At 37.9% G+C, this 22,319-nt stretch overlaps 1 protein-coding gene across 2 annotated transcripts in view; it reads right to left on the reverse strand.

The window, feature by feature from the left end:
• The window catches only part of DYM (dymeclin), a 375,345-nt gene that overhangs the window by 122,730 nt on the left and 230,296 nt on the right, over positions 1 to 22,319 (reverse strand). For both annotated transcript variants that reach the window (XM_058557075.1, XM_058557076.1), the window contains one exon: positions 1,542 to 1,644. In XM_058557075.1, coding sequence (XP_058413058.1) covers positions 1,542 to 1,644 — 103 coding nt within the window. The remainder of the gene's footprint in view (positions 1 to 1,541; positions 1,645 to 22,319) is intronic.

Here is a 22,319-nt window from a genome sequence, read left to right on the forward strand (position 1 = left end):
AATGATAATTACATAAAAATAACAAAACATTTATGAATGAATCAGATTCAAATTCTTAATAAACACAACCCCCAATGCCACTCCGGCCCTAACTGAGGTTTCCAAGGAGCAGTTATAAAGAAATATTTTTCTTATAACAAGTCATGGCAAGGATAGAAGTAAGTGAGCTTTTTGCTAATTTTTTCAAAAGTTGAGAATATTAAACCAGTAGGAAAATCTTAGAAAATACTGTTGTTTTTTTGGTAAGAGAGAAGTACTTTGAAATTACAAACTTAATACCTTAATGGGATGACAGATCATAACATCACCCCCCCACACACACACACAAAATAAATAAAAGAGAAGAAAAATAGCACCAGTCAGGTTGTGGCTGCACATAGCTATCTCTGTTTATCAGCGACTGCTATCCGGACTGGGTGCTGTTCCCACAGTCTCATATCAGCACAACCATTTAGAAATGAAACAAACCACAGGAAACCAGCAAAACAACTCCCTGGCTGTCTGGTATGTATCACTTCAAACTCAGAATTTAAAAATTCTCTCATAAAGTTTCTAAATATCAACCCGCTAAGTTGTTGTCTGGGGATTTAGGGAGGTCCTTGTTAGAACTTGATGAACTACTTCTGTGTTCTACAAAAGATAATTTTTAGCACCCTCATCTAAGCCATGTTCCAAAATATAAGAATTGTCACAGATAGTGGCACTGCCTAAAGAAACGCGTAATGCATTCTCCTTCCTGTTGTTATATAATGCTCATCCCCATGCTGCTTCTATTCTATTCCACCATCCTCCTCTGAGGTCGGTAGTAAGCTCCTCACCCTTAAAGTGGATGGAACAAAGGCAGCATGTTAGTGCTGTTCTCTGCTGACCATGGCGGACAAGACTAGAGTTGCACGCTGACCTGAGTGGAGCCAATCAGATTCTCTCTCTCAGGAACCGAGAAGTAGGACTTCAAGACTCAGTTAGCTAAAGGCATGACACTCACAAGGACACGTTATGAGCTGGGAGGCAGCAAGGGGAAGGGCTGGAGTCACTATTTTAGTTCCAAGTCACCAAATAGGGAAATCTGGCCGATAGAGTGCAGCAGAAGGATAAAACTGAAGCACAAAGAAGCAGAGAACAGAAACAAAATGGCCTTGAAAGAGGATATTCTTGAATCCAATGGCTTTCCAATTTCACGTTCTAGTTCTCTGTGAAATCCAGGTGTACTTCCTCCTCTGGAGTTCAGATAAGAGAAACCTTGCACACTTCCTATAAAATCCCTCTTTTTGTTTTTATGTAATTAGTTTGAATGGGTTTCCTGACTAAGGTAATAACAGTCCTAATTATTAACAATCATTGGTTTAGGGTTGACTGACTTCAACCACTTGTTAATAATCATTTAAAAATTTTTCCCTTGATTTGAGACGTTACTCCTTTATTTGTGTATTAGATATTTCTCAGGTACCAAGATCACAGATCTTGAGGAGAGGCATAGTCTTATTTATAAATTTAACAGTCAAAGGAAAATCTTTTATTGACCAAGTAAGGTAATTACTTACATAATCTGGTAGAGGAACATCACTGGAACTCAGTGAACCTCTCAAGGACTGTGTGGCTTGTTCCAGAACTTTGTTGTGTTTTTTAGACAGCAAGGAAAACAAACTGAAAAAAACAAGCAAAAACCTCAATTATGTTAAAAGCACTAAGTGACTCCTTTTCTAGATCTTATATGAAATTACATAGTTCCAGAATTATTCTAAATATTATCATCATCATCAATTATTCTAAAATATACTTGTAACGATTCTTTTTTCATGCCTGCGTTAACAGCAAGGTGAATAATACTATTGATATAACAAAAAATTAAGCAAGGAGAATTACAAGGGTTCTAAAAAATAAAAAAAGTTTGACATTTAAAATTACATTTCAAACACAGGAGAAATTTTCAGAAGATTACTATTGTGGGAAGAGCAGTGGACAGAGATTTAGAAAACCTGGGCTATGGACAGACGTTACGAGTAACTCATAAGTTTCTCATCTTTCAAATAAGTGTGCTGGATTAGATTATTTCTCAGTAACATAATACAGTAGAGAGTCTATGATTCTATATGATAGCTTTATATTCTTATTTCTCAAAAACAAAAAAGACTTTAAATATATGTATTATAAGATTTCTGCTTCTGGCCATGATGGATTAACTGGTACTGAATAATTCTCCTCCTGTAAATAACTAAAAACTGGACAAATGAAACAACTGTTTCCTTTTTTGGAAATATTTCATTTGAAATATGAAACAACTGTTTTCAGGTGTTGTACAACAACTAAAGTGCAGGATTATGATCCCTAAAAGAGGAGAGATCCATATGGGTCCCATAATGATGAGTTTCTGCCTAGAGGAACATTCCAGACTACGGTTCAGAAAGGGGGGACCTAAACAGTACATAGCAGTATTGTGCTGAGCTGAGAAGACAGAGATATGAATTTGGGGCTGTTGTAGCAGCTGGAATTTGCAGGGCAGATTATTAGACTAGAGAGAAATACGAGAGGGAGGTCCAGAGATCTGCCCAAGGGTCTTCTTAAATGGCCAAATACTAAGCTGTACTGTGCAGAGAAAGACCCCATAAGGTGTGGCAGTGAACAACTACTCACGAGCTGTAAAATGAACAGCTATTTTGGAGGTTACAACAGGCTGAAGGATGCTGGCCTTCCAAACAGCCGGAGTGGAGAAAATTCATTGAACGTGGGCATTCAGTTAAATTGTCACAAAGGCCATGCTTTAGGAGTAGGGCTAGACTAAAGATTATTTTAAGATAAACCCTAACAGACCTAAACGAGCAATTCTCAAAGAATAAAACTAATTTATATCAAATGTAAATGGACTAAACACCCCAGTTAAATGGTAGAGATTGTCAGACTGGCTAAAAAAGAAAGATCCAATCACATGCTGTTTACCAGAGTCACACTTGTAAATTTAAAGACAAAGATAAATTAAAAGTAAAATGATACAAAAAAGGTTATAATTAATTATAAAGATATATTATATTACTATATATAAATATTATACTTAGGTTAAATAGTAACATATTATAAAGATGTAATTAATTATAATATAAACAATCATCATAAGAAAGCTGGAATGGCTATATTGATATTAGACAGACTAGGCTTAAGGACAAGAATATTATTATTACAGATAAAGAGAAGGATTTTATAACGAGGAAAGGGCCAATTCACCAAGAAGACATAACAATCCTAAATGTGTATGTTTAATAACAGAGCTTCAAAATATACATAATTAAATGCTCCTAATATTAAATCTACTGTAGCTAATAAACACAGAATTCCTCTTTGGGTCAGATGGCAGCTTAAAACTAAAGGCAATTCTGATTCCATGTGCTTTTCCATGTAAATCTGGCATATTTTTTAAACGCCAAAACCATTACTCTAGCATTTCTTAGTGATACCCTTCTAAGTAGCATGTTGATTTGAATATCAATTTAGGAAAATCCGTAATTATTTCAGACGGTTTAAAGGGGATAGTCACTGAAGACAGGGCTACTAAGTATTCTTTCTAGATTAAGTTTTAAATAACATTATCAAGGAAGAAAATTCCTTAAACACTTACTCGTAATGCTAGATGTTGTAAAAAGCAAATGTAACAGAGGCAATGAATATTCTCTAAATCTATACTCAGATCCAGTAGGAAGGAAAAGTGAAATAATTACTGAGTAAGTGTAAAATCATATGATACTGATTAAGTGCTAAGCATAAATCTAAAAGAGAGATTTCTTTGAAATGGAATAGTCCAGCAAAATTTCATGAAGGGGTTAGATCTTATACAGAGTCTTCCAGAGGAAAAAAGATTTATTTGTGCAAGACAAGAGAGAAGCCATTTCCCAACAGAAGGCAAAGCACACATGCAAATTAGGGGACAGTGAGAAGAGTGGAGTGGACGTGCTATGTCAAGAAGTAGGAAATAAGATTCAGTCTGTAAGGGTATGTGCATTTTTTTCAATCATTTTATTTTTCTGGGTCTTCTCCAGTTGAGGTTTAGTTTTGCTTTGTTTTTCCTTCTTAAGGTTAAAAGTAAACATCTCACTCACACCCTACTCACACCCATTCCCATGACCCATTGGTCACTAACATTTGCAGTTTATTGTGTATGATTCTAGAAATGTTATATGCAGCACAGGATGTATATAAATGAATACTGTACATATACATCCATCTTTTTTACTCCACAAAATACGTGCTGTTCTGTACCTCACACTTTTTCCACTTAACAATATATTCTTTGATTCATGCAACATTTATTGAGTGCCAGTTACTTGATTATCTAAGTATATAGATCTAACAATTTATTTAATTAGTTCATTATTAATCAATCATTGCAATGTTTCTAGTTTTTTTTTTTATTATAAACAGCACTGCAATGAATACCCTTGTACATAACTTTTAGCATACCGAAGGTGAGACTATCTATAGGATAAATTCCTTGAAGTAAAATTTCACTGAACATAATAGTGAACTGTAGTATGAGTATTTAGTTTTAAATAAACAAATTATTTTGCAGGCAATGAAAATAAAAAGGTAAAAATATGCTGTAATAGTGTATAAATCACATTCATATGCAAATGCATAAAATGAGGGAAATTAGTAAGATTCTTGTAATTGGTTGCAGTATATTTTCTGGAATAGATGAAATTTCAGAAGTTTTTTTGAGACTGAAAGAACTTTGGTGGTCACTTCTAGCATAGGGCGTGGCAAGACTCAGAGGCATAACCTGGATGCCCAGACAAACAGGGAAAGGAAGCAATATACCTGGAAGAAGGGAGCTGCCTGGTTTTAGTGAGAGGGAAGGGGCAAGCGGAGCAAGACAGCGACTTCACCGAGCTGACCAAATACCAGAACTCAGGAGCTGCTTTAAGGGCTCAACAAACCTGGGATTCTCTCTCTGACAGTGTCCTAAGAGTGTACCTTCAGAGAAGGACAACAGACGTAATCTATAGTAACGTTCAGCATCAACTGAAGAAAGTTACTAAAGTCCTAGGAATCAAAGCAAAAAGGATTTGAAATTGTTTCCCTTGGAGAAGAAAGGCTAGTTTATTTATTTTAAACGAGAACACTAACAATCCGCTTTCCTTGTTAGTAGAAGACAAAACAAGGAAGTGAGCTTCAATTCAAACACAAGCTCTTTCAGTTGGGCATAATGGAAAATTTGACTATTCAAGGGCACAAAATGTTGAAATGGTCCACCTCAAGACGCTGTGGCTACTGCTCCCAGCTGTTTTTAAGAAAGCTGGTATAAGAACGGATGATTTGAGGTCACAAGAACAGACAATTTGAGGTCACTTCCAGTCTTCTATCATGAATGAGAAACAGAATTCATGCATACTTCAAGTTGTTATTCCTTTACAATTTAATAGGCTTTTTCCTCAGGTTTTATACCTAGAGCTTCCAAAATTTTGGTGTTTTTTTTTTTTTTTTAACATTCTAATTTTGGCTTTCATTTAGCATTTTTAAGGCAAAATGATTTAAATTTATATGACACACGATTTGCAAACGTCTGAGACAAGTAACTTTTGCTTAAAGCTTTGCATTCAAAGTACTAGCCCTAGCTTAATGCTAGATAGAGTAAGTGATAAAGACAAATGATGTCTGCACGTAAAGGGATAATTCTGATTTTAAAAATAAGTGAAACTGACTGTCAAGTGTGCTTAATATTCACCCAGTCAGGAAATAGTTGCCAGAATACTTTTTTTAAAATTAGAAAAAGGCTAGATTTTTCTTCTTTTACAAGAATGTTCATTACAAATTGGTTTAACAATGAAAAACTGAAAATAACCAAAACATTGATCAAGAATTGAACGGGTAGGGGGCCAGCCTGTGGCATAGCGGTTGAGTTCAGCGCGCTCCACTTCGGCGGCCCAGGTTCACGGGTCTGGATCCCACATGGACCTATTCCACTTGTCAGCCACGCTGTGGCGGTGACCCACATACCCAGTAGAGGAAGAATGGCACAGATGTTAGCTCAGGGCTAATCTTCCTCAAGCAAAGGAGGAGGAAGACTGATTACAGATGTTAGCTCAAGGTGAATCTTCCTCAGCAAAAAATAAAAATAAAAAAGAACAGAATGGGTAAATAAATTGTGGACTATTCAGACAATGAAATACTATGTAGCAATTTAAAGTTATCTAAAGGTATATGTAACAATATGGATAAATCTCAAAAAAAATGTTGTCCTACACAGAAGAACCCTTGTAGAAGAATGTGAACAACGTGATATTATTTATATAGCATTTTAAAAGTGCAAAACAGTATTATATATATAATATATAAACATATATAAATATTATATAAATAATATTATATGTATATCTTTTACTGATAAAACACATGAAATAATAAAATCTATATGGAAATAATAAACCCCACATTTAGGATAGCCATTATTCTCTGAGAAAGAAGGGATCAGGGAGGAAGAAATAAGGAGTTTGGCACTCGCACTCTCTCTCTCTAATGTTCTTTTGGTTATACTGGGGAGTGCTATATTACTCTCTATTTTTTTGGTGTACGCCTGAAATATTACATACATTTTAAAAACAGGATAAAAAGAATACACTATCCTGAAGAAAACAGAGCACCTGCTCATAGCCAGCCTTTCACAAAAGAAAGAAGCACGTAAAGAGACTATGTGTGGTCAGTCCAACCTGGAATATGCTCAGAAAATGACAATCTGCTGAAAGGGGCTGCAGTTTAGGCAGCACAGTTGCTGGCAGGAGATGAGAGCAGAATGAAGACAGTTCGCAGACAGACTGTGAAGGGCCACCACGGTACATCAAAAGCCCTGGACTTTATTCTACATGGAGTGAGAAGCTAATGGGACACCAGTCTTACAAAATGATGAAAGAGACATCGTGCCTTGTCCCCCAGGAGCTCAAGTCTAATGGAATAAGGGAAAAAAATGTACACAGTACTGATGTCAGAGAAGGCCCTGGGTCTGAAGAGAGTGCTGCGGGAGCACAGCTGAAGGTCAGGTACATTCCACAGAGGGAATCTATCTTGGCTGTGGCCTTGAAGGTTAGGGGGTTTGCTAGTTGGGAAAAGTAAAGGAGGAGGGAGAGCCATTCAGAAAGGGGAAACAGTATATAGAAAGGCACAGAGAGACTTCAGGGAAGTACCAATAGCTTATCTGGCCAGAACAGTGAAAGTCCATGGGGGCTAAGAGGTGGCAAGAGATGAAGCCAGCAAGATAGGCAGGGGCCTATTAACAACACCTTGCTAAGAGGTTCGCATTCCATCTTGTCAAGTCACTGAGACAGACAGTAAGTCAAATATTTACCAAGAAACTACTATGTGCCAGGCAATGCACAAGCAGCCTCGGATACAATGACAAGCAAAAGCAACATGGTCTTTGTCCTGCCCTCCTGGAGGGCACAGTCAGGTCAGGGAGGATATACCTGCACAGAAGTTTCTACTATCAGTGTGGTTATGGAGATGAGCATGGAGTGCAATGGAGACAAAGATGACGGCTGCCCAACTGCACCTGAAGGTAGGGACAGGAAACCATTTCTGGAGATGATGCCTGAGCTGAAACTTAAGGAACGATTAGGAGTTAGGCAAGCAAATGAGGCAATGGTAAAGGTAATTGGGCAAAGAAAAGAGCATGAAGGAAGGCAGAGAAATCTGAGCAGTGCTGCTGCAGGAAACAGCAAAGCACACATGTTCATAAAGTGTTAAGTACACAGAGCCCCACAACACGGTTGGGGCAGTAGTGAGAAAAGTCCATAAAGCGCCTCTTAGACTTTGGACTTCATCCTGAATGCCAGTGGTGTTTTACAACAGCGGGACTACAATGATGAGAAAAAGAGACAAGAGCAAAGCTGCTGTGTTTGGTGTTCAGGTGGGAGGTGTGGGGCAGAGGATGGGCAGGAAGGATGACTACTCCTTGCTCATCTACGTGCTCAATCTCTCCCCTGTGCTCTCTCATCTCATGGTGGCCAGAGAGTCCCTGCCACAGAACGCCAGTGCTCCTAGAAGCAGTGTGAAAACCACTGACCTGAGCAGTGAGGTACAAGTATATAACAAGCATATTTGTCTTAGAAAAATTCCTCTGCCCCTACAGGGAAGGATGGACAGGAGTTGGCAAGAGAACAAGAGTAGAAACAAAAAGATCCTTTAGGTAACTTTTACATTGCTAAAAGTAAGAGATGAGGCGGCCTTGAACTAGCAAATATGAGCTATTTGGAAAGCAGAAGAGACAACATAAAGAGTGAAAAAAGGGAATCACGGATGACTCTACGGTTTCTAACTTGGGAAACCTAGTGGCTGGCTGAGAATGTGATTGACATGTTAGGAATATGTGAAGAAGAGTTGAAGAGCAGGGAGAGGGCCCAGGAAGACCAAGAGCTGTGCCTTAAAGAACATAACAACAGCAGCAGCAGCAGCTAAGACTCATATGGTGCTAACTGTGTATCAGACACTCTTCATCAAATAACCATATGAGGTAGGTGCTATTATTATCCATTCTTTTTTTTTTTTTTAAGAGATGATGCAGTGGAGGCAGAGAGATGTTAAGTCATTTGCTCAAGCTCCACAGGTACTAAGTGGTGGAGTCAGGAGTGAGATTCAGGCAAGCTGGCTCCAGACTCGGTGCTCTTAACAATTCTGTCACGAAACCCAGAGGTGCTCGAGAATATCCAGATGGAGACGGTTAGAAATATCCAGATGGGCAATTCAGAAATACTAATCTGGTGCTCAGGAGAGAGGGGAGAAATTTTAGGGTTATCAGCATCAGTTGAAATCATAAAAGTACAGGTGATCACCCAAGGGTAATGTGTAAGGAATGAAAAGAAGTACAAAGACAGAATTCTGAGAAACACCAAGACTACAAGGGTACGCAGAGCAAAGGTAGCCAGTAAAGGCCACCTAGAGAAACTGTCAGAAGTAGGAGAAGAATGAAGAGAGAAAGAAATTCTGGAAGCCAAGAAAATAATTTCAAGGAGGGAGGACTCACCACTGTCTAAAGGTAAAGGAGGACTCAAAAAAAGAAACAAAGTCATTGGATTTGGCCCGAGGAAAGAAATCAGTGGTGGCATTACCAAAAACCATTCTCAGTGGAGAGGAGGAGGCCGAAGCTGGACCACAGTGGCTGCGAGAGAAGCAGGATGTGGGGAAGTAGGCAGTGCTGGGGAGTGGACAGCTAGAGTAATACTGTGAAGGGAGGTCAATCCAGACGGAAGGTCAGGTACTGGGAGGTGGCGTGGAGGTTCCCTCCTTGAAAATCTCAGACATCTCCCACAAGAATCTTGCCACTCCTCAGAACTTGCAGTTAGCTTCTCTCCATGCCCCAGTCCTTCCCTCTAATACACTCATAAGAGGGGTCACCAGAGAAATGAGGAGCACCTCAACTCCACACAAGAAAGGGAGCAGATGACTTACAGATAAAGAAACTTAGGTACAGAGCACTGGTAGTTCATCTGAGGTCAAAGTGACATAGTCTAGTGAATAGAAAAGTTCTTTATAAATCCCAAAGAGCTATTAATATGCAAAGAAATAAAAATATTATTAAAGTTATTAAAGGCCAGAGCTACGGCTAGAAACCAAATCTCCTTATGCCAAGATTCCCGTCCTCTCCTCTGTAGACACTGATTCCTTCCCCACGCAGAACCCCCCTCCTTCCTCCTCTCTGCCCATCTAAATGCTGCCTCTCCGTCAAGGCACAACTCCACACTGCTGATTCCATATCCTCTGTGGAAGCGTTCTCTAACTTGTGCCTTTGCAGTCAATCCCCTCCTCCAATATGCCCCCGACCCCCCCAACCCTGCTCCAGGCCGCCACTGACTGATCTGTTTTCTGTCACTGTGGGTTTGCCTTTTCTAGAATTTCATGTAAATGGAATCATGTCCTATGTACTCTTTCGTGTCTGGCTTCTATCACTTAGGATAATGTTTTTAAAATTCATCCACATTATTTTGTGATCAGCAATTCATTCCTTTTTATTGCTGAGTAGTTTTCCATCTATGAATGAACCTCAATTTGTTTATCTCTTTATTAGTTGACGGACATTTCGGGTGTTTCCAGTTTTGAGCTATTATAAATGAAGCTGCTACAAACATTCTCATACAGGTTTTTGTGTGAACACGTTTTCCTTTCTCTGGAATAACTACCTAGGAGTGGGAATGCTGGGTTGTACGCTATTTGTTTAACTCTGTAAGAAACTGCCAAACTGTCTGTTCTACATTCTTGCTAGCACTCGGTATTTCAGTCTTTCTAATTTTAGCCATTCTAGTGGGTGTGAAATAGATCTCACTGTGGTTTTAATTTGCATTCCCCTAATGAATTTTCTTGGGCTCATGGTTTCTTTCGTGAAGTGTCTATTCAAATCTTTTATCCATTTAAAAAAACAGGTTCTTCTTCTCCTTCTTCTTGAGTTCTAAGAGTTCTTTATATATTCTAGATACAAGTACTTTATCAGATATATTTTTGTAAATAAATTCTCCCAGACCAGGAGGAGGGGGAAAAGGGGAGTCTTTCCATTTTCTTAACAGTAACTTTTGAAGAGCAAAATTTTAGAATTTGATGAAGTCCAATTCATCAAATTTTTAAAAATGATTTGTGCTTTTTTGCATCCTAAGAAATCTTTGCCTAACCCAAGATCCCAAAGATTTTCTCCTATAAGTTTTACAGTGTTAACTCTTACATTTAAGTGTATGCTTCACTAGCATGAAGTAAGAGTTGAGGTTCATTTTATTGGTTTGTTTTTTTGCATGTAAATATTTAATTGTTCTAGAACCATTTGTTGACAAGACTACCCTTTCCCCCTTGAATTACCTTGCCAGCCTTGTCAAAATTTCATTGACCATATATGCATGGGTTTATTTCTGGACTCTATTCCAATCCATTGGTCTGAAATCTATCCAACATTGTCTTGATTACTCTAGCTATAATTTACAATAAATCTTGAAATCAGGTAGTGTGAGTCCTCCAACCTGAGCTTTCTTTGTCAAAACTGCTTTGGGTATTCTAGGTCCTTTGCACAGCCATACAAATTCTAGAATTTTCTACCAAAAAGCCTGGTGGGATTTTGTTTAGGATTGTGTTGAATGTATAGATCAATTTCAGAATCTTAACAATACTAAGTCTCTAATTCATGAGCATGGGATCACCCCATTTATTTAGGTCTTCTTTAATTTCTTTCAGCAATGTTTTAGTTTTCAGTATACAGATCTTGTGTGTATTTTGCTACACTTATTCCTAAGTTATTTCATATTTTTTATGCTACTGTAAATAGCACTGTTTCTAAATTTTAATTTCTGATTGTTCATCACAAGAATATAAAATACAATTGTTGTTATACACTGACCTTGTATCCTACAAGTGTGCTAAACTCATATATTAACTCTAGTGATTTTGTGTAGATTCATTAGGATTTTTTAAACGTATGACTACGTTTTATGTGAATAAAGAAAGTTTTACATCTTCTTTTCTAATCTGGATATTGAAAATTTCTTTTTTTTTGACTCATTGCAGTGGCTAGGACCACCTATACAATGTTGAATAAATGTGAGCGTGAACATCCTTGCCGTGTTCCTGATCCTAGGGAAGATGTATTCGGTCTTTTACCATTAAGTACGGTTTTAGCTGTAAGTTTTTCATAGATGCCCTTTATCAGGTTGAGGAAATTCCTCTCTATTCCTTGTTAACTAAGTTTTCTCTTTTTTGCTTTATCATGAATCGGTGCAGAATTTCATCACATGCTTTTTCTGTACCTACTAAGATGATCATATGGTTTTCTTTTTAATTAAGTCTATTAATATAGAGGATTGTACTGATTGATTATGGAATGTTAACACAGTCTTACATTCTTAGGGTAGATCTTGCTGGCTATCCTTTTACATGCTGAGGATAAATAATAAGAATGACGGCAGTTGTCACTTACTTAGAATATACTCTGGGTCACGCACTTTCTAATCTTTTATATCTGTCAACTAAATTAATATACAACATGCTTAATGAAGAGGGTATTACTAACATCATATTATATAAAAGGAAACTAAGACATCAGAGAAGTAAATTGCCAAGGATTATACTGCTCATAAGTGAAAGAGCTAGAATTTACACCCTGGTAATCTGACTTCAGATCCTGTATTTGTAACTACCTTATCTCTTATCTGGAGATTTGTTTTATTAATTATGGTAGCTATTGTTGTTTTTTTTTTTTTAGAAACTATGGTTTTCCATTTTTTGGTTTTTTTGGTGAGGACAATTCGCCCTGAGCTAACATCTGTTGCCAATCTTCCTCTTTTTTTGGCTTGAGGAAGATTAACCTGAGCTAACATCTGTGCCAATATTCCTCTATTTTATATGTGGGTCGCCGCCTCAGCATGGCTGACGAGTGGTGTAGGTCCACACCCAGGAACTGAACCCAGGCTGCCAAAGCAGAGCGTGCTGAACTTAACTACTAGGCCACGGCACCGGCCCTGGTTATTGTCTTTTTCTGCCCATCATGATTCATTCTCACTCTCTTCTTTTAGGAACAGAACTGACTCTCCTGAAAAAAGTGAGTTCATGACACAGGCTGAGTCAATTATAACACCCCATTCCCCAGGTCACAAAAACTGGTCAATGGATATACACACTAAGTTGAGCCAGATGGCTCAATTTTCCCTAAGATTTTTCTACCTAGAAATGGTAAGAAAGACTGCTTTTCCTCTCTTGTTAGAATACTGTAAAGATGTAATTCCGGAAGGGCATATGGTCATGGTTCAGTGTAATGGAGAAAAATCCATGTGCAAGAGGAGAGAATGAACCTAAGCTGAGACAGTGAAAGAGAAAGACATATACACATAGAGAGGCAGAGATGGAGAGACAGAGACAGAGACAGAGAGAGAGAGAGAAAGAAAGAGAGAGAGAGACAGAGAATACGCCCTGGAGGTGCTGACTCCCCAGTTCACGTCTCTGAGGTTCCCAATATCTCCTGTATTTCTTTTGTGAGCTATTCTCCACAAAGTACCCTTAAGACAAATCTTTTCTTTTTCACACATGCTAGGGTCTGGTATGGCTTACTCCTTCACCTTGAAGTATTTACTCAAATGTTTTTTTTTTTGTTTTGTTTTTTGGGTTTTTTTTTTGGTGAGGAAGATCAGCCCTGAGCTAACATCCGTGCTAATCCTCCTCTTTTTTTTGCTGAGGAAGACTGGCTCTGAGCTAACATCCATCGCCAATCCCCCTCCTTTTTCTCCCCAAAGCCCCAGTAGATAGTTGTATGTCATAGTTGCACATCCTTCTAGTTGCTGTATGTGGGACGCAGCCTCAGCATGGCTGGGGAAGCGGTGTGTTGGTGCGCGCCCGGGATCCGAACTGGGGCCGCCAGTAGCAGAGCGCACGCACTTAACCACTAAGCCACAGGGCCGGCCCAATATTTACTCAAATGTCACCTCTTCTTGAGGCCTATCACAGCCCAACCCTGGCACATTCTATTTTCCTCCCACTGCTTTATTTTTTCCATACTACTTATCATTTTCTAAAATACTAGATACTTTTCTTGTAGTTTTTATTGTTTCCATCCACTAGAACAGAAGCAGGCAAACTACAGCATGTGGACCAACCCCGCCCACCATATGTTTTTGTAAATAAAGTTTTATTGGAACACAGCCACATCCATTCACTCACGTACTGTCTGTCTATGGCTGCTTTCATGCTACAATGGCAGAGTTGAGCAGGTGTGACAGAGACCATCTGAAGTGAAAAGCCTAAAATATTGACTATCTAGTCCTTTATAGAAAAGGTTTCCTGACTCTTGCACTAGTATGTAAGCTCCATGATGGCAGGAATTTGCACCTGTTTTGTCTATTGCTCTTTTCCTAGTGCCTAGAACAATGCCTGGTGCCCAGCAGGTATACAATATTGGTTCACTGAATAAAATACAAAGTAGAAATTCACTGAAAAGAAAGTACTTTTGTTAAGTTTAAAATTTCAAAGTTTATCTGGTTTCTGATTCTTTACACAAATACCTGATTTTTTTTGTGTGTGTGAGGAAGATCAGCCCTGAGCTAACATCTATTGCCAATCCTCCTCCTCCTCCCCCACCCCCAAGCCCCAGTACATAGTTGTACGTCATAGTTGCACATCCTTCTAGTTGCTCTATGTGGGACGCTGCCTCAGCATGGGAGGACAAGCTGTGCATCGGTGTGCGCCCGGCATCCAAACCTGGGCTGCCAGTAGGGGAGCATGCGCACCTAACCGCTAAGTCACAGGGCCGGCCCCCAAATACCTGATATTTTTATGGCCAAGAAAGTTTTCTTTTTTCCATATTTTTACTACATTAAAAAAACAAGCAGTCTCTCCCATTTACCTAGAAATATAGCTGTCTTACACTTTCTATTTTCTCCTGAGAGTAATCCTTCAACATTTTTCCTGGGTCTACAAACCTAGTTGATAGCAAAGCCAAGAGGATTTGCTGCCAAACCAGATTTGGGGAATAAGAGAAAGAGAAGAATCAAGGATATCATCAAGGTTTTTAGCCTAAACAAATAGAAAGACGGGTTGTGGGGGGAACAGGTTCCAGGGAGGTCATCAGGAGTTCCCTTGTGGATACGGTAAGTTTGAGATGCCTATTCGTGACCCAAGTGAAAATTTCAAGTAGATATTTGGATATACGAGCCTGGCTTCAGGAAACAGATTCTGGTTAAAGATATGTATTTGGGAACTGTAAACATAAAAGAATTTAAAGCCATGGCAATGGATGAAAAAACTCAGTAATTAGTATAGCTAGAGAAAAGAAGAAAGACCAGAAAAAGCTGAAACCTAAGCTAGAAGTAAAGGAAGACCAGATGTTACCAGTTTATACTCTAGAACTCTGGCAAGGTACAGGTATTAGAACACTCGTATAGAGAAAGCATACAGAATATAAAAAGTATATAGAATACAGAAAGTGGGGTGCAGATGAGGCCATAAACAGGAAGAATGACTGAAAATCTGTATTAAAAAAGGCAGACTTGCAGTTCCCCTCTCCTCCCCTGCTCAGCCCAAGGAGTGCCTTCCTCCACCTTGGTGGAGGAGTAGAAGTGTTTGCTCTCAAAAGGATGAAGCAGAAGGACTCTGGACTTAGGGACATGAGGCACAACTGAGGATGGGAGTGCTGTACTGAAAGAGAGTGATTAAGTAAGAGTCTAGAGGCCGAACACTGAAACCTCTGGCTTCATCCCCCCAGTCAGCTCAGAGAATGCCATCAGCCAGGTTTGTATACTCAGGAAAAATACTGCAGGACTTACTCTCAGGAGAAACTGAAAAGTGTTAAGACAAAAGGATCCACAGATACTGACAATGGAGAATTCTCCAGAAAACCAGCCCAGCTGGAGCAGTCTAAATGAAGCCACTGGTCAACAAAGCCCAGCCCAAGCACGCAGAACTTCCCATCGGTTCTTTAGTGCCTTGCTTTTAAATATGAACTCTGCCACACATCACCAGAGAGCGCCACCAAAATGAGAAACAAGCCAAAAAGGAAAAAGGAACCTGGACAAAACAGAGATAATGCAGAAAGGAGACGAAAACTCCCAAAATGTTACAATTACTAAGCTAAGGGAGAAAAGTAAACATACTGTAGCTATGAAACAAGAAGGAGGCCATATAAAAAGGAATTATCAGAGAACAAAAAAGAACTCTTGGAAAACAAAAATACAACAGTAGAAATGAAAAATTCAACAGAGGAGTTGGAAAGCAAATTTGAAGAACTTTCCCAGAAAGTGGAACAGAAAAGACAGAGATAGAAAACAGTAGAAAACTGGCAATCAGAGAACCAGTCCACAAAGTTTAACAAAGGATGTTTTAAGAGAACAGAGAAAATGGAAGGAGAAAAGGAAGACGTTATTAAAGAATTATTTCAAGGAAAGTTCTCAAAACTAAAAACATGAATTTCTAGAATGAAAGAGTCCACCAAGAATCCAGAAAATGGGTAAAAATAAAGAAACCCCCCCACACAATGGCATTGGAATTTCAAAACACTGGAGACAAAATAAGGTCCTAAAAACAGAGAGAAAGAAGAGAGGGAGGGAGGGCCACATACAAACTATCAAGAATTAGTACAGAGGCAGCCCTGATGGGCTAGTGGTTAAAGTTCCATGCTCTCCGCCTTGGTGGCCTGGGGTTCACTTCCCAGATGTGGAACCACACCACCCATCTGTCAGTTGCCATGCTGTGGCGGTGGCTCACACAGAAGAACTAGAAGAACTTACAACTAGGATATATACAACCATGCACTGCGGCTTTGGGGAGAAGAAAAAAAAAAAAAAGAATTAGTATAGCATTAGACATCTCAACAGCTAAAAAACAACGAGCAATGCCTTCCAAATGCAGAGTGAAAATGACTCAAAGTAGAATTCTAAACCCTACCAAATTTTTATTCTAGAGAAAGGTGAAAATAAAGACATTTTTAGACAAATTATTTGAGAAAGTAAATATCATCAGGTTATACTATACAGGTCATCGGTGAATAATATCCGGTTATGACAATGTAAATACTGACTACTGATCTAACCTAAAATTTCTGTGTAACTGCACTGGGAGAATGGGGAAGAGTGTGTACATGTGGGTGTGTGCAGCTGCAGGGGAGTTTAAGATGATGTCCAATTCCGCAGGTCTGTTCACATAAAATGTTTTTCTTCCTCATTCCACCTCTCTGCTTCTCATGAAAAATCCTCCTGTCTATTCAGAGAAAGTCGAGCAGACCCATGATTGCCAAGGACAAGATGCAGGAAGCCTTTGTCAAAGACCAAATCAGAGGTGAGGGAAAGGCTGAGGGAGAAAGGAACGGATAGTGAACGGCTCTAATAAATGCGGGTGAGGTCTGAGGAGGAACACATTCTCAATACAATAAAACTCATCAAAGTCTATGAAGACTAGAGCAAACTCATTTATGAAACGTGTCCCTTTGTGTAGAATACAAAAAAATAGTAACTTCTCAGGCTTTTCCTCTCTATCAAATTATATAATATTAATTATTTGTTTTCAATATGCCGTTTTATGCTCTTAAATTGCTATACACCTATATGTGTGTTTATATATGTATATAATATATATATGTATTGTTAACATGGGTTTTTTTCCCCCAATGCTAAGCTCATTTAAGGCCTTTATTGTAGATTTTTCTTTTACAGGGTTCTGCATACAACAGGGTCTAAAATATGCTTGCTACTGATGATTTGTCTTTTTTTTTTCCCTTCTACCTTTCTTACTCCAGCAAAAGAAACTGTGAAGACATTAGTATTCCTTCCTTACAAAATTGGAAATAAGAGGTCTGAGTTTATTTTTAGTAAAAAAAAATCTAATTTTTAAGGACCTAAAATTAAAATGAAGGAGATGGCTAACTACGTAATTATCTCTGCTAAGAACACTGACATTTATAAAAAGAAGTTAGAGCAGGGTAAACTGCCCATTCATCCACATTTAATTTACTTAATAACCATAAATATTATTTTAGATATATAATAACTAGCTTAAAACTCATTTCCATCCAAGACAAGTGCTAAAATGGTGTTGACCTTATGACATAGAAGGTAGAGTACTAAATAAGAAACCTCAGCACCACCAGTTTGCTGACTGTTAAGTAAGGCTTATTAAAATGCAAATGTTTAGTGGACTAGCAGTAGAGAGCATAATGCATGAAAAGATGTGTTGATCAGCACGCTGAATGCCATATGAGCCATTAGAATCTATATTGCATCATAATTCAACACTCTAAAGAAAATTCAGAAATTCGTCTTCTTCAAAAGCTCAGAAGTAAAAGCAAAAGATATAAAGATATACATTTATAAAATCTAGTAAGCAAGGTTCCCACCAAAAAGGCACACCTTGAATTGCAAACTTATTGCCATAAAAGCACACAAGGCAGGGGCCGGCACAGTGGCGCAAGCGGTTAAGTGCGCATGCTCTGCTGCGGCGGCCCGAGGTTCGCCGGTTCGGATCCCTGGCGCGCACTGACGCACCGCTTGTCAAGCCATGCTGTGGCGGCGTCCCATATAAAGTAGAGGAAGATGGGCATGGATGTTAGCCCAGGGCCAGTCTTCCTCAGCAAAAAGAGGAGGATGGGCCGATGTTAGCTCAGGGCTGATCTTCCTCACACACACACAAAAAGCACACAAGGCATCTTAGCAAGAACTTCAAATTATGGTTACAACGTCTACTATGATCTTCATTGGAAGACTGCTTAACCAAAAATTACATAGAGAATCAAAAATTACCAGTCATTCAACAGGGCAAAGTATTCAACTAAACAATGTTCCTAAAAAAAATATTGAAACTCAGGAATTGAATTTCCCCTGGTTAAGGTAACTAAATGAAGAAGACATAGAAGGAAAATTGAAAGATGATGAACAAGTTTAAAAATAATGTTACAAGAATTATTAGGAGTAAAAATACTTTAAAAACAATGGATAAAATATATGATCTGTCAATACATGATCTGGTAACTATATTACCAAAAATACAAGTGAGTGAAATAAGACTATACCTAGCCGAAAGATATTTACTTTTATTTTTCACAAAGGCATTCATGCAAATTTCTTGTGTTTTTAACTTTAAAGTAATTCAGTGGAAAAATATCTAATAAGTGGACATAATGCAAAAAGTTGTTTTCTTACGCAGATTTTTCCAATTTTGACTAAATTTGGCCAGAAATGCTATTTAATAAGAATGTCGCAATTAAATTTAAAAATTGGTAATTTTATTTACCTCAAAAGAAAAACTTTATCTCTAATTTGAACTTACTTTTATATCTCTTTCATGGATAATATACAAAAAAATGTATATCCTTATATAAACTCAAGTACAATGAAAGACCGCAAGTATTTTGTAATTAGTACGCAATTCTAAAGACATCAAATTTATAAGAAGCTTTAAGGTATTTTCTCTTCTCTATTAGAAAATATATTCTGTAAATAACAGAAACAGATCTTCTGACTTGAAGGAATTTAGGTCATCTTTTTCTATCACTCTTTCTTAGTCCCTTGAGAAAACCACTCCAAGCAGATAGCAAACCTATCCACTTAAAAAAAAAATTCTGTAGCACAATGTCACTAACTTATGGCAACAATTAGGACTGAAATAATACTTAATGAGAAAATTCATTTGTAAAGTGGGATTATCCCATAATGAGCACAAGAGGAGCCAGGATGGACAGTTTAGAAGTTATCACGAGTCATAAGGCACTTCCTAAGTGTAAAGAAACTTCCTCTCAGGGGAAACCTACCAAATAAAGTATGTTTCCTATATGTCAGATTTCACTAAGACAGTCACAGGAAACATGACTCTAATAACTGTAGAAAATGCTGCAGAATACCTACTTCTATATTGTAACACCATTTATCAGGAAGATATTTCCCAGGTGTTGGACTCTTAATTTGAGGAACCCAACTAGAACTCTGGGATCTCTTTTTGCTTAGCCCTTAATCTTAACTTAGCAAATATAATGAGAGCTACGGGAACAGGAAGTCTTAACTGGAATTACGGGTCTTCACCCGTAAAGGCCTTTTGTCAACTTCTGCCAGCCTCATTACTATTAAAAGTCTTTAGATTTGTAAAAATTCCATCCTTCCATTTCAACTTCCTTTCAACCTTTGTGTACTTAATTACAAATTTATACTTCTACCTGTTTTTAACACATATCTTCCTTTATCTTTTGCTTGCGTGTTTATCATACTTTTTCTATGAGCACAATTTCAAGGGCACAGACGTCCATTCCTCGTCTTTTCTTTGAACTCCTCTGCAATGCCTCCTGTGTATGCACAGTGAGCTAGTTATTCCCTGTCCTCACTTTCCTGTTTTTAAAAATATCCTGATCAAATTCTTAAAAAAAAAATGACTATTTGTGGATAAAAAATACTTTGAAGTAAAGTTTAGAAATACTTTTTAGAAAAACCAAGAAACCAAATATGTATTTATAGCACCTTCAAGGAAACCCCCCTCCACATGACTTACCGTCAAATATAGGAGCAGCCCCCTTTCCCACCTCTAAAGACATAAACCCAAACCACAAAGAGAGAAAGACTTCCATGCATGAAATGGTTATCAATGCCCAAAGTAAAGCTATGAACTTAACTCAAAGTGTATTAATCTGATTTAACATAATTCTCAACAAGCTAAGTTATTAGCTTCCTCAGCTAAAACTGCTAAATAATAAAATCAATGAAGAAGGGGAAACCAGGATGGGAATATGTGGAGATGGGGAAAATTTAAAAGTAGTGTAACCAAAAACAGAGAAAAGAGTTTTGACATCAAAGTAGGAGCAAACTCAAAATTCCATTACTGTTTAGTACAATGGTGGACGTTCACAGCGACATCCCTGTGATGTATCAAGAAAAAGACTCAAGTGTACAAGGTCTCCTACTTAAAAACTCGAGCAAGTCTGTGATAGCAGGAGCTCTTATCAGAAATACTTTTAAACCATTTTTAAGGTAGTGCTTTCATGAAACATACTTTTGTTATCTGGAAAATATGTGGAACTCCATAATTCCCATGGATGCTAGATAAATGAGGTACCACTTAAATAAGACTTTAAAAGCCTATAATATTTGAAGCCACAATCCCTTTTTGGTTCAGGGTTAATTTCAAACAGCAGAGTTATTACAGTATCAACCAGAATATTTCCGATATGATAAAGTTACAATGTTTTTAATTAAAATATATTTAACAATACAGAACATAAACCACAGTGATCCTCACAAATAACCACTATTAAATGTCCTTTTAGAACACAGCCCTTTATTATAACTACCAATAATTATACAGGTAGAATTCTATCATTAGTTGTAAAAATATCACCATTTCAAGACAAAATTACAGCTCAAATCAAGTTAAGCATAACCTGATAAAAAATAATCTCCTGTTTTAAGAACTGTGGTTAATGTTTAACCACATTAAAACCCCCCAATCTTCCTAAAATTCAGACACTAATTCATGCTCTGGGCTCCCTCTGCTGGCTCTATAGCTATAGTTAATCCCATTCTTGGGAGACTTTTGTACAAGGCAATCCCATTACAACACACTGAAAGGCACCGTCCATATATTTGGCATCTTAAAGATGAAATTCAGCTCCCTACTCTGAATGTTTAGGAAAAACAAAATGAGAAAAACATAACTTGACCAAGGTCACGTAGGGTGCTGAGGGACAGAACAATTCTGGTCTTTTGACTCCCGATCCAGTGCTCCTCCCATTCCATGATGATCTCAGTGTCTTCATGGATAAGACTATTACTGAACTATACTTTGCTACAAGTTATCTAAAACCGGAAGACTGATATCTTTGGGCCACATAGAGATTTTTCATTGAACTGCAATCACAATTGATAAGGGCATTTGACCAATATTCAGTGCAAACATATTAGGCTCAAAGAGTATCCATGATTCTAATATTCTTGCATAATGCCCAATTAAGTAACCTACTGCAAAGTTTCCTAACACATTGAATACTTAAATTTCTCCTAATGTGCTTCTACCACTTGCTTACGAATCACATGCGACAGTATTTGCCTTGGAACATATGGTCATTGTATAATACATCTTCATGTCAGCAAAAACAGTCAAGTCATTTTGTTGTTGATGAGGAGGAGGAGGGAAGTACCATCTATAGAGTGCCTATTACACACCAAGTTCAGGGCTGGGCCCTTACAGAGATTATTACCGAGGGTAATCTACAAAGTAGGCATCTCTATCCATATTTCATAGAGAAGGAGGCTGATGGAAAGTAACTTGTCCAAGGTCTGTCTGACATCAAAGTTGCTACTACTTGCTCTGTACCTAACTGCCTTGATATTTTGTTCATTCTTCAATCAGCAGAGACAGTAACAGATGCTCTCTTACCACCAGCACCATCACTCCCACCTCCTGCAAAAAAGGAAGCTTTGGGAAAAGATACTTTATTAAAAACACGAACCTGTTTAATTTCTTTTAAAATGTAAGCTAAAGTGGGGAAGGTTAACACTTTCCTTACTTTTAGCAGAGCAAGGTACATGACCCACACATGTTCATTAACCCATAGCATAAGTTAGACTAATTCCAACTGCATTTTGTGATGTATTTAACTATTTGTCAAGCACTCTGTGTGTGGAAAACTGAAAACACTAGGTCTGGTCTGATAACAATACTATTTAGATAGACACAAACAGTCTGGGATTAAAGAATCTAATCTGTTCAGACAAAAAGTAAATATTTATTAAGCTAGAATATACAAGTCCATCTTTGTGGGAAGAGACATTTGTCTCTTGATGAAAGATATAAATTGTTATCTAAATCACGGACAATTTTTATTCAAAGTGAAGTTTAAATTCTGTGTTCCTTCTGAA

This window comes from Diceros bicornis, chromosome 16, assembly GCF_020826845.1.
Source record: "Diceros bicornis minor isolate mBicDic1 chromosome 16, mDicBic1.mat.cur, whole genome shotgun sequence".
Classification (NCBI taxonomy): Eukaryota; Metazoa; Chordata; class Mammalia; order Perissodactyla; family Rhinocerotidae; genus Diceros; species Diceros bicornis.